The 13,871-nt window shown below is 38.2% G+C and overlaps 1 protein-coding gene across 2 annotated transcripts in view; it reads right to left on the bottom strand.

Moving 5' to 3' along the window:
• b4galnt4a (beta-1,4-N-acetyl-galactosaminyl transferase 4a) overlaps nucleotides 1–13,871 on the bottom strand; it is a 120,310-nt gene that overhangs the window by 21,423 nt on the left and 85,016 nt on the right. For both annotated transcript variants that reach the window (XM_072385498.1, XM_072385499.1), the window contains exon 7: nucleotides 11,138–11,205. In XM_072385498.1, the coding sequence (XP_072241599.1) occupies nucleotides 11,138–11,205 (68 nt within the window). The remainder of the gene's footprint in view (nucleotides 1–11,137; nucleotides 11,206–13,871) is intronic.

The raw sequence follows: 13,871 nt of genomic DNA, 5'->3' as shown, positions 1-13,871 counted from the left end.
TAAAATTACTGCTAATATGAGGAATATTCAGGAAGACTGAGTAATTAGAATGTTGTCTATTGATGAATATGTACCTCATGAAAATACTACCATCAAAGATAAGATAACCAGCTTAAGTAGGTATCATGAAAACTAATTATTCTGTTTAAAATAATCTTTCTCTCTTTTCAGGTGAGAGTTGAGAGTCTACCACCAAACTGTCCTTTAGTGATGCTGAACATAGACATGAAGAAGTTCCTACTTCAACTCAATATTGATCATAACATTGCAGAGCTTTGTATGTACGCATAACTGACGTTGCAACCTCAACATCTCCATCTTCCTCCATCTTCTTTTAACCCTCTTTTAGCCACTCTCAGACAAGCCAAAATATAAACAACATACTCACAGAGCCTGAACTTCAGTGACACACTGACAGCTCAACCAATACAAACCAGATTATTCTTTATAAGATGCCACAAGAGACCCTACACATACAAACGCAAACCTGTAATCTTCACACTCAAGGGAAAAGACTTCATGTAATGTAAAGAGATCGAGACAAACAAAAGATAAATATCTCAGTGAGGACCAGAGATGGATTACGGAAAGAGGACAGATCAGTATATTCTATTCACATCATTTTTATTTGCATATTTACATTTTCTCTTGTTTCGTCTACAATTTGCTGGGAAGAATACTGACATGCTTTGAAAAAAACATGAAAGATCTGATTCAAATGTAATAATTAAAAAAAAAAACTATATCACAAAGATATCTAAAATGTTAAAAATTATTATGTTAAATTAACAGAAAGATAAATGAAAAAGGAATGCAAACTAACCATCTAGGCAGGTCATAGGTGTTTCTCACTGTCATGAACCTGAATGTGTGTGTGCGTGTGTGTGTGAGACTAATAGTCACACCAGACTTGATGGATGATGAGGCAGGCTGTAGTTGAAAGTGATTAAGAGACAGAGAGACAAGCGGAAAAAAGATGAAGGGGGAGTGATAAATTGTAAATGAACAGCAGAAACAGAGGGAATTATAAATCCTTTCTTGTACAAAAAACACATTACAGGGAATAAAACTGAGATGTGTTTTTTTTTAACAGAACTTTATGCAAGAAGAGCAGCAACGTGAAAGAGCAAGTGAAGGGCAAACGGGAGATGGAAGTGGAAATAATAGTTATTAGAATGTGACTCAAAGGAAGAGTGGAGGACACAAAACAAGAGTTAATTGCCTGACTAATTGGAGTCTTTGTTTCCAGTTTTCCTTCACTGGGCTGAACAGATTGAGTCAGACAAAGGAACTTGACTAGGCTGGATAACATAAGAGGGCTGGAGCTAACCAGTATTCAGAGAATATCGTTGTTGCCTGAAATCTCTTTTGGTTGAGGCATGAAATATTTATTTGGCATGAAATGTGGAGAGAGGTCTTTTTTTTTTCCCTCCTGCTGATATACAAACTCCTTTCACAAGCATCTCAAAGAAAAACCACTGGACTAAAGAAATGCGCTCTGTACAACAGACCGATTGACACAAGCATAAACCCTCAGTATGAAAAAACTGTTTGCAGTTAAAATAAAGACTGCATACAGCATTCATATTTGGAATCACAAGTGCTCTTTTATTCTCCCATTGTCATGCATTCTGCTATCTGTCCACTGACGGCTATAAAAATGTCTTGAGTCCCTTCTTTTTTAAAATCTTAATTTCTGATTTATGCTATCTGTCTGTCACACTGTCCTATCAATCCCTTTCTTTTGCCTGATTTCTCAAGCTCTAATACCCACAGGTGGCCTTTAAATGAAAGACAGTTTTCAGCGAGCACTTTTCCAAACTACATTAATGATACTAATGTTTAAAGCTGCCCTAAGGAGGCTCACAAACTTCACTTTTCTCCCCTCACTCTCTCCTCTCCTCACGCCATTTTTCATGCATTCCTCTAATCCATCTGAGAGCTATCACGCTGCTCTTCCCTGCAGCCTCAATAAATCCTCTTTCTCCCATCCTCTCCATTTGCTTCCTCCCCTTCCGCTCTCCTTTATCTTCTGCTCTTTCCTTTCCCCCTTTTCTCCTTCTCCTCTTCTGTCTCATCAGACACTTCTTTCCATCTACCGCATCCATCCCCTCATTTGTAATCATCTCATGTAACATTATGATATTACTCTCATTTCACTCTTGTTTCCCACTCTCTCGCTATGGTTACTTCTGAATTTACATTTACATTTGAATAAAAAAAAACATCACAGTGGTCGATATGAAAAGGGCAGCAATACATAATGGATGAATGGTTTAGACAACAGAATTCAGGAACTCAGATTGAATCCAATGATGTTATTTCAAAACACCTATGCTTTTCTGGTGGAAGGATCTCAGAGGAGAAAAGGAAGGAAGGGAGAGCTGCAAGAGGGACGGCAGATTTTCAACTCATGAGTTTTGTTCTTGCATTATCCAGACGTCTGCTCATCTAAGCTTAAAACAAAATCACTGGGTCAGAGTGCCCCACAAGCCTTTGCCATTTCAGAGAAGCGTCATCTGGCCATAATAACTTGGCTCTTGTCAAAGATGCTCATGTTGCAACATCCACCTATAACGCACGTCTCCAACTGATTGTTCATACATTGTCACATCTTTGACATTCACTGTGAGTGGCTCATCTGTGTTTATGTTTCTGGGAGGCGTTCATAGTGTTGTACTAAGTTTATGACATAAATTGAGAGTGGGAGTTGATTGAGCCCTGATTACTGTTTGACCTGTAACACAGTTATAAATGTCAGACTGTCACTTTTAGAACGTTACAGTGACTGTTGGATATAGCCCTCAAACTGTTGATGCATAAAAGCTGTGCAGGTTCAGTCCGAAATATCTGACAAGTACAGTTAGCCTTGGTCCTTGGGTAGGTGTTCTTTAGAAAATGTGAAAAATATTGCACAAGTCCTCTCAGCTCAGATTGATTGCTTTGCACCAGGGAAGCACGGGTGTTAACATATGTGCATATTAATGCATTCATGATGTCTCTGCATTAGTTCCTGAGTACTCAAATCACTTACAAATACATCTGGGATATTTATTTGGTCAAAACAGCTTACATTTCTACTTCACAACAGCTCAAAAAATATTTTCTGTGCACCAGTCAAATAATCTGACCCTCCATCATTATCACAGACTCTAATCACGTTTGGCCACACTCAGGCATTACTGCCAATTAGATGTTTGCTGTGATACCAGTTTCTCACAGTTCAAGAGATATGAATCAACACCCTAAAGGTATTCTGCTATACATAAGCCATCGTACACTGCAGCACACACACACAAATACAGATTTGTGTCTTAGCAGGCTCCCATCACTCATAGAAACAGATTGTGGAGTAAGTGCCGCAAGGGAAGAAATCAGGACACAGAAGTCGTTGCAACTTGCTGGCAAACAACTTAATTTTAATTGAACTGCTACAGTGTATCAACCAATTATCTTGAGAGGAGAGGTTAATACTAATACTGGTACACACACTCAAGCAAAATCTGTGATATGCGTGCACACCCAGAAATAGACACGCTTAAGTGGATGCATTCATATAATGAGGGAGTGCAGGTGTTCAGAGCAGGTGCAACATTCAGCTCATCTCTGTGCTGAATCTGTATGCCATGACGCTGACAGCAAAACACACTATCCTTTTCTAATGCTCGAGTCTTCTCACCAGCTAATAGCCAGGAGTGCTTAAGTGATTCAATTATAGATACTGAGATCCCATAGTGAAATAACTGGTCATTCTCCACAAGGCTTCCAGACACACGCTTTCACTGTTGCCGGGACAGGGACAGTTAACTCTTTCCTTACAACTACCATCATGTCTACATAAAATAAATGGGAGCAGTAGCAATGTTTCCCAAAATAAAAATAGTAGTAAAGATGAAAAGGTTAAAGGTGCAAAAACTATAAGAAGATTGTGTACTTGTACATAAAATAAAGAGCACATATCGTACCCATGTGACTGTGCAGTATTGAGTGTGAATGTCATCCTTTGTGGTGTGAGAGTAGCTCCTTTAAAATGCCAAAAACTGCTTTAAAAATAACCTTAAAATCAACTTTCACATCTGCTTTCCACCACATCCCTTTTTTAAGTTCTCTAGAAGCCATTTTAATTTGATTAATTGCATCTGATGGAAAAAAATGACAACAGTATTATGTGTAACACACAAAACATGTTATTGATTTCAGCCACCTATCAATCATTATTTGTGAATTTCCCCATTGCAGGACAATAAAGGAAATCTAATCTAATAATCTAATCTGAAAGACAAGTGGTATTTTCCATACTTGTTCAAGTTCCTTCTGAGTGCTGTATGAAGTTCAGCTCTATCCACATTATGATGTAAGTGGCTTTGGTATCGAAGCACAACTTAGAGAAACAGCTGCAATCGCTTCAACAGTAATTTCTCAGTGCTCATTCATTTTCAAAGTATTATTCCAACAATATTGCTTTTAATCTTCTACTTGTGGCCAATCAAATCCCTGTCTGATGTACTTGAAAGGTTCTAAAACACTTGACATCAAAGCACAGCATCGACTAGCTTAGTATGCATCTCAGAACAGTTCAGTTTGTAGATCTTTAGTATATGTCTCCCCGGCGGTGTATACACACCCCAGGGCTCTGTTAGCAGTTTCAGAAACAGGAGATAGTGTTGACAGGGTTATCTTGGTTCCTCATCTGACTACCTCACTGTCACTCATCAAGCTGCTGTGACAGCACCTGGCAGGCACTGCCAACCTATCATTTGACAGTTATGAGCAGAGGTGGGGACATCAAAATAAAGTTGCTTTTTCATGATTTTACCTTGAATAAACTGGTCGGATTCTTTTAAAATCTGTATCTGAATGTACACAATCTTAACTGACAGAATCAAGGTTATAAGCATGTTTTATTACCTCTTGATCCAGTCTAATGAATGATTTTCACAGTATGTTAGCAAAAAAGCTCAAAATTTGTCATCTTCACACTACATTTTTCCAATATACTACCCTATTCAAATTGCTGTGACATATCATATAAATTGAAAGGACTTCTCATATTTAAGAAACTGAAACTGTCCATTTTTTCATGTTGTCTTTGATAAAATAACTAAATAAATAGCAAACTAACTTGACAGCTGATAAAAAAATGTATGGGTGCTTACAGATCTTTTTTCATATAAAATCATTTGAAAAAATAAAAACACTCCAAATGTTCCGATTTAACTATATTGAATTTGCTAGTATGCTTATGTAATTTTTCATGTTTCATTAGCTAAATCCATGATAGAAGGGATATAGTGTTTTACATGAACAAATTGTGTTCTGAGAGAACACGTGTATTTTCTATTTTCATGTTCTCCTGAGCAAAAGTCAGATTTAAAACCCAGGCCAAATTGTTCGGCCTAACACACTCACAGACACCAATGGAGTGAGTCATGGTCTCCTGGTGGTGACAGCCAGGTGGTGTGGATGGCTACCAGATCTCCCTAACAGGTGTACTGATTAGACTTTCCAGTCAAAACCATCTATTAAAATGGCCACCCATTGCAGGATGAGCTTCTGCGACCCAGAGTGACAGGAAGGCCAATAGGCAATAAAAACATATTCTGACAGATTTAAACATTTGTGTATTGGCTGCATTTTAGCACATGGACACAGAAAGCCTTCATATCTGCCTATCTCTTTCCCTAATTTATCTTTCAATCATAAGCACAGCCACAACATTTTTACACTGAGGGAAGATTTCACACATGCTTTAAATTCCATCCTCAACTATATTGGCCATTATAACTATAAACTTATCGTGGACGCAAGAGTAAGCCATAAAAGTGACCATGAAACAAACAGCTGTAAAGACCTAAGTGGTGGATGATGGGTAAAATGTTTACAGTCAGATAGTGATAGATGCAGTCATTAAAATTGCAAAATGTCCGGCAACTGGCAGTTGTGCTGATTTTGCTTGTGTGTACAGTATAAACTCCATATGTGTGAGTGCACATATGTGCATGCGCCAGCGCGAGTAGGTTGGTGCTCAGTAGCCTCTGGTTGCTTTGCATGGAAAACTCCATCAGGCATGTGATGGGGTTTAAAATGAACCCCTCAAAAACAATATGTTTCATTCCCTGACAATATGATTCAGCCCTGCAGCAACCATTAGTTACTGTTCAGTCAACTCTACAACAATCTGCTGGGCAGGTCCAATGATCTGAGACTTAAAATAACTGTAGACCTGAGTGTGGAAAAAAGGAAAAGAAACAACCTTGCAAACATGTGAGTGTATGTTGTGTTTCATTCAGCATTTCCCTGTTCAATTGGATCTCTGAAGGCTGTTCTGTTTCGCTGTGTTCTACACTGCGCCACTCAACTCCATTCTTTTATGCTCCATTTTGCTCTAGTTTTCTTTCATTTCATCCAGTTGCAGACTCAATGTGATAATAACTCGGCATAATGTGAGAGCTGTTTCAAATTGCAGTTTTGATTAGGGCTTTGTGAATAACATAACTGCAGTAGAATTAAGTCAGTAAATAGACTTGAATGGCCCTGAACTTATTCTGCAATAACATATGTCATAGGAGGATAATGCTGACAAGAGCTAATGTCCCCTCATGACTAATCATTTTCACAGTGGCTTTCCATCCACAAAACTAAGTGTAATATTCTTGAAATGCAAAAATAAGTTCCTTTTGTTCAATCATTGGTTAATTAGGTTTAAAAACGTTTTAAATTACCAGGTGATAATATCTGCGTAATGCACACATCTTCTGATGCATTTTTTTTTTTATTTTAAAAAAAGATATCTTCCTCCATTCTGCCCTGCTAATTTTCTCATTTCCATTCCATCCCATTTCATTTGAAAGAGACCAGTTTCATTAATTCATGGTATTTAATCATGCTGTACACATTTCCTTTTCTTTCGAGTATGCCTTTCTGAATGCTGTGTGTTGGATGTGTGTAGCACAGTGCAGTGCAGTGACCATGTGGAAGATAACAAATAAACTGCCATGTTTTGGGGTGTTTCAATAAACTCCTCAGATGCTGAGACAAATTTAGAATAGCAACATATGCACATTAATGCACAGAGGCTTGCATTTCCTTGCATGCAAAATCACAAGTATGTTTTCTTACACGCCCACACAGAGACACATCAAACCAGTTTTTTTCTAATTATCTTAAGCTGGTCTTTCACAGCGTCTCCAACTTATCCTAAAGCATGTAATGGTGAGGAGCTATTTAATGCAGACAGATTTGACTTTTTCCAAAGTTAATCATTGATGGTAAAAAAAAATTTCATGACATTTTTGGGTTATTGGAAGTAATATTAAACATCAAAGCAAGGAAACTTGTTAGCTTGCAACAATTGATGAGTACATGAGATCGGTAGCATAGAGAGCACCCAGCTTTTCCAAGACAGTCTCACTCCAGGATGTGGAGGAGCTATGTTACTCCACAGCACAAAATATTCTGTATCAGTTTGACAATAAAGGTTCAGGAATTGTATAGCTAAAAGGTCACATTCGCTTTAAAAATTATAATGTGCCTACATTTGCCATTACAAGAAACTGTCACAAAAATAATGTCTTCCACATCAAATATGCCCAAAACCTAGGGGTAAGAGGGGATGGCTGTTAGAATGAATCCATGGTACATCACCCTAAAGACTGGTGTTTGAGGCTCTATCAGACCATACAAATGAATGATTATAATAGCCATAGTATAATATCAAAAACATAGTTGGGGGTTATCAACCTTTCCTATGAGTGCTTCTCTATACAAAGCATAGAGAAGCACTCTATGGCAATAGGCTCACAATTTTAGAGTCTTTACTGTTAGACTTTTTACTTTTTACAAAACGTTTTGAAGCTATTAAACCTTCTGCAGTAAGAGACTTGGCTGGCTCTCCTCTGAAACATATCTCCTTCAGTGTTCTATTCTTGATTTCGTATTTTGGGAGAATGTAACATACATCTGCTTTGGGTTTTCATTGTCTGCACTAAATAAAAAAAAAAAAACACTGGGATAGTGAAGTTTTTATCACTGTTAAATGTTGCCATTTCTTCTCAAAACATCAGTGATACCAAGCGAAGCGTTTCAGTTGATATTTAGTCCCATTCTTCCTGCAAACATGTCTTAAGCATTACAGAGTGGATAACAAAGTACTTGATTTGAATGTTTTTCAGAAAAATATACCCTAAGATCAAACCTCCATATCCTTTTGGCTTATTTATCAACCTGTTTGCATGAAGAGGACATGTTGTGCTGCTGCTGACTAAGAGCACAACACTATGTTGCCGGAGATAATAATGTTCACTACAAAAGGATTTAGAGGTTGTATGAGCCCATAATTAATTTCCAATTCAATCACTGCTGAAGAAAACAACTAGATTTACTAGAGCAACATTATGGGGTTTACTGATTTTGAGTGAACAGTGGTCATCAACCAGTGAGCTGCCAGCTGTCTTGCAGTCAAGTAATCTATGTTTTTCTCTATTTGTCAATGTATTGTTTCTGTCATTGAAAGTGCCTCCATGTGAAAATGTCATTGCATTTAATCAATTGAATATTTGATAGCGTCAGATGCCTTAAATTGAATCAAAATGAGCCAATACAACATCATAGCATTTATAGCTACACCCAATTTTCAATGCTCGTCCTGTTATAGTTATAGAGTAAAAATTTGCATGTGAACCTGGGTGTTGGGTTAACATCAGTGCTGAACCGAGCTGGAGCTGATAAGAACACCCTGTCTACAGCAGATTAATTTGATGTGGGTATGAGTTCTTCTATGCCTGCACCCTATCTCTAGTGGGTTCCTTCTATGTAGTTTATTGTTAGCTTTTCATATAGCTTGTTATATATTCATTTGTAAGTCGCTTTGGATAAAAGCGTCTGCTAAATACATAAACATAAACATACGAGTGCAAATAAAGAGCTTTCATTGGAGAGCCCAGTGTTACAGCAGGTGTTTTTTGACCACTTATAATGGGGCTTTAAAGTCATGAATTGTTATTGTCGTCAGACAAACTGTCATGATGTCATGTGTTTTATGTTTGGTATTTTGGCATTTCTGAACTTCCTTTCCTGTGTCACACCTGGTTTTCATCACTGATTTCAGTTATTCTCTGTTGGATCACTGTTTAATTTCCTTGCTGGTGCCACTTGTGTTCTCTGTGCTGTCCATGTTCTTTTTCGGATTAAATAAACTTCTGGATCACCTGCCAGCTTCGATCATCTCTCTTTTTGTCTGCATTTGGGTCCACTTTCTCCACTTTCCCTTGACACAAACAGCCTATGGGGTTGGAAGATTCAGGGCCTTGTTTTTATTCATACAGTCATCAACTCTAGAAGGTTATCAACTGTGCACAGATGGCACGGCTTGTCTGATTACCATGATCTCACTTTTTCTGCTGGTCGTGCAGGCTGTTATACTTTTTAACACTTCCCAGCACGATGGCATCATAATAACATGATTACATTAAAATATTGCTTCCCTCCCAATTTTACCATTAATAGGGGGTAAAATATTAACATCCCTCACTACAAACACCACAGACACTTCAATTTAAAGCAGCGCTGTAGAGCTTGTGCTTAATTTAATTAGGCAAATGTGTGAGCCCAAAGGAAAGGGACCACAATTTATAGGATCCCTTCTATGGCATTTTTGTATAAGCTTAACATTGACTAAATGGGAAACACTTTAATAGATATATTATATGTAAGCTGACCAAAGCAATTAGATCTGAGAGGACTAGATAGGTTAGGACCTTTTCATCTTAGATTTACAGCAAAAGGGCCCTTTCAACTGTTCTGCTTCTCTACCCTCAGATGTCCAATAAGAGGACTTCTTATCCTCCTCTTGCATCAGCTGATCCCTTCAGGGGTCACCACAGCAAATCATCCATTTCCATTTCTCCCTTTCCCCCTGCATCTTTGGCATGCATATTATCTTTCACATCATATAGAAATCTCCTCATCTGACCGTCCTCTTTTCCCTCCCAGCATCTCTCCTCCACTCATGTCCAAACCAAGCCAAACTTTACTCTCTACTTAGGGTTAGGGGTGTTTAAAGCTCTAGTTTTAAACAGTTGACCCCAAGTGCAGAATTAAAACTCATGTTTCTTTGCCACCTCTTCTCCCATATCATCACTGTTCTGCTCCTTACAGTTTATCAAGTCATGCATAAATAAAAATCTACAACATAAAGTTACTTCATGAGGCAGGACAAGTCTCACAAGACACAAGAGCTGAGAGACAACATCTAGCGTGATTATATGTACTTGCAGATAAGTGGTTCAGAACAACAGCAACCAAAAGCTGAGTGGAGGCTTTTCTTTGCAAAAAGCGGTGCCGTGTAGAGCTGATTGGTTGAAGTTAGGTCACGAAAGATGGTGATGGGCAGATGGTTAATTAAATTGTCTTCCAATGTTTTTTTTTTAAATGTGTCTGTCATCTTCCAAACTGTTCCAAAGGACAACTTCCCATATGGTTGTATTTAACAAACCATCTGGAACATCAGGTTATATGATGTTAAGAAAATTCGCCCAATGAGGTTCAGAGTCGCTGGAATCAATTAACAAAAAAGGTGGAATCTTGCAGCACGGAGACAAATCTGCGCACCATATCACAAAGCTGACACAGGGTTGTCTGAGTTCTAAAATGATACTTCTGCTTTGTATGCTTTCTACTACAAAATCATTAGCCACACAAGTTTATGAGACATCCCTGTAGCTTCCTCCTTAGATGAGTACAGTGTGATTAATATCATAACATCATGTAAGACTTCTTTGTTCAGTAAATCCAGGTTCATATAGAAGATAAAACTAGCAAAAATAGGAGACATTCTTAAGCATCCAAGGAGATACATATACAAAGAGCTCTAAATTTTTGTATCTCATGAACTCCTGAGCCATCCATTTCCTAATGTATGCCGACAGTAAGAGACCTCTGAAACCAAAAATTTGACTTAATTATTATAAAAGAAGCTATAGACTGTGAACAAACACAGAGCATGATTGGCACACACTCCTAGAGAGACACCACAAGATCTGCCATCAGAGGAGCTCCAGTGGATATCTGTATTTTTGTCTGCACAGAAGTGAAATAAATGTGTTGATTAGACTTGTGAGCTGTTGTTACAGGTACTTACTGCAAGGATTTGGAGGATTGAGACCTGAACTTGCTAAACTCGCCTGGAGCGGTCCACTCTGTACCCAGCTGCAACACAGAAGACAGGAGATGCAAATTAAGCACAGGGCGATGAAAAAAAGAAGTCTGCATTAGAAAATGTGAAACATAGGTTGCAAATTATCTTTAGAACTTAAATGAAACACCAAAAAAAAGAAGATTAACTTCATTATTATTAGGCACTGAGAGTGACTAGTTTGGAGTGTTGTATGGAAAGAAATATGATTACAGTCTCAGCATTAAAGTAGGTGGACCTCATCAACTAATTTTAATTCAGAAATTCAATTGATGAATATGCTGTAAGATCCTGAGTGTTCCATTGGTTATGATAGCAATGGAAATTAAGAATAATTGAAGAAACAAGCTAATGTGCTCCGCAGCACTGGGGAGAGTCATCAGCTGGCAAGTTTGGATGGACAAAGTAGATGAGAACTAATGACTACAAACAGACAGAAAATGAGACAGAGGGAATCCCTGCCAACAATGACTCTAAGAAGCAAGCTCATCTGAACCACCGGGAGTCTGGTTTTGGCCCTGTGGTCGAATCAGCAAGCTAACACAACTAATTAGGGCCCCTGCCGCTGCTGATCCATAATGAAATAATACAGCTAAGATCACAGTGGGAATGCCTTCAATTGTTTGCGCTGGAAACACTTCTGGTTTTGAAACTGGTCAGAAGACATTGTGCCATGTGGTGGCGATAGATCACAACAGCCTTTCAGCATGAAGGTGGGTACCACAGGGTATTCACAGAGAGACGCACAAGCAGTGAAGCACACCTACAATACACACACACACACACACACCCAGGAATGGCAATTATACAAGGACACATTTCAACATGCTTGCTGGCATGAGACGAGAGTGACTGGGAAGAACAGGCAGTAATGTCCGTCCAAAACCAACCAGGACCCTGGCAGTGCGACAGCCTCTGAGACTCTCTGTGAGGCAGTTGGCTTAGGAGGAGGAGGATACAATATGTACTACTGTGCTTTCATTCTGAAGCCCACAGCGTGCTGTTGCTCTGGTACATTTCCACCGTAAAAGTATCTTCAAATAGAGGAAAAAAGAATGGTAGGAGTTAAACCACTGATAGAAAATATTTCTAGAGTAAAGTGAGGAGGATAATCATTAAAGGAAAGATTAACATATGAGCTCAGGTTAATGATAAAAATGTTTCTTCCAAACACATATTAAAATATTTATTCTATGTTGCAGCATGCCTTTAAAATCTACTTAAACAATTACTTCACACCAGAATAAACTAAAGCGAAGAAAAGCTATCCATTGAACAAATATGCTTAATATACAAATAGTTGTAAACACATTGATCAGCTTATCAATTAATATATTATTCATCATAAAAGCAGGACAAATAAACACACAAAAATGATTGCGTGGGAATCCCTGCCATTCACAGTAAGTAAATAAAATAAATAAAACACCCAGAGGGAATGCAAAAAGCTTTGGTTTTCATTTAAAAAGGTATTCTTATATTCGAGTTTGCTGTTCCCTTCTGAGTACCTACTCATAGTGCTGCATTTCTCACAAGTAAAATCTTGTAGCTTTTAAATGTGCAGTGGAGCATTATATGTTTGCTTAAGTTGGGCAATGCTGATTTTTGTCTAGGATGTCTGGGATTCAGGAAGTATACCCATGACGTTTTTGTTGTGTAAGCTCTGAAAACCACATTTTGGCTATGCGCTGCGTAAAGGTCAAGTCAGTATGTGGTGGTGACTGCCAAATGAATGCATCGCCTCAGCACTCCTTCACGTCGGTCCGGATAAAAGCAAAAGGGTGTATTTGTAATTTCAGCAACTTAGTATACTAAAATGTGAAAAAAAAACACAACATAAATAAATTGCTCCGCAAACATTGATGTAATTTAATACAAAATATGGTTAAAATAATATTGAAACAACTGCACAAACTACATTGGAGCAGTTCTATCGCTTTCCTTAAACATTGTGTGTATTGTGGTTGGATTTTGTATGATTGTAAGTCCCATTCTAATGCTAGAAAGCTCAAATCTGGCATGTGAGTATCACACACTTGGCTGCTCAGCAAAACAACTTCATCTCTTTTAGGTATGGACTAATCCTGGGACCTGTTCTTGGACCACTGAATAGCGTCCTCAGTTACAACAGCCCCTTGTATGATAACATGCATTTAAACAGGAAGTAACCTCCAGTGAAACAACTCTTCAACATTTCTTTGCTTGAATATGGGTTTTTAATAATTAACATTAAACTGTAAAAAGTTAACGTGAAGGTAGACACTGATAAAATACACTGCTACAAGAACAACGTGTGTGTATAAACTCAGCTCCCTGGTAATTGGCAGTTGTTTTACATTGTTGCACACATTTATGCCTTCACACTGAAGGATGAGTCATCTCCTCACCACAGTGGGCAGTAGCTATGTCAAAAGGCAAGTGGCAAACAAATTTGTCAAATTTAAAACAACTAAGGAATCGAGATGTAAAGAAACCTTAGTCTAATACTTTTTTTTTCATCCCGCCTGTCCCTATGTGAACCTCATCCACATGGATAGGAACCTTGGAAAAAACAAAAAAAAAAACTCATTTCAGATGGCCACTGGCCCTGAAACAATGGAAAGTGAAACAAATAACAGGTTTGAGAGACAAAAGAAATATGAGTGTGCAGTGGAGCTATGGAGACATTGTGCCTACGTCT

Source organism: Leuresthes tenuis, unplaced genomic scaffold (assembly GCF_036924035.1).
Source record: "Leuresthes tenuis unplaced genomic scaffold, fLeuTen1.0.hap1 SCAF_5, whole genome shotgun sequence".
Lineage (NCBI taxonomy): Eukaryota > Metazoa > Chordata > Actinopteri > Atheriniformes > Atherinopsidae > Leuresthes > Leuresthes tenuis.
Note: the sequence above shows the minus strand (reverse complement) of the source record. Positions and strands in the feature narration are given on the sequence as shown.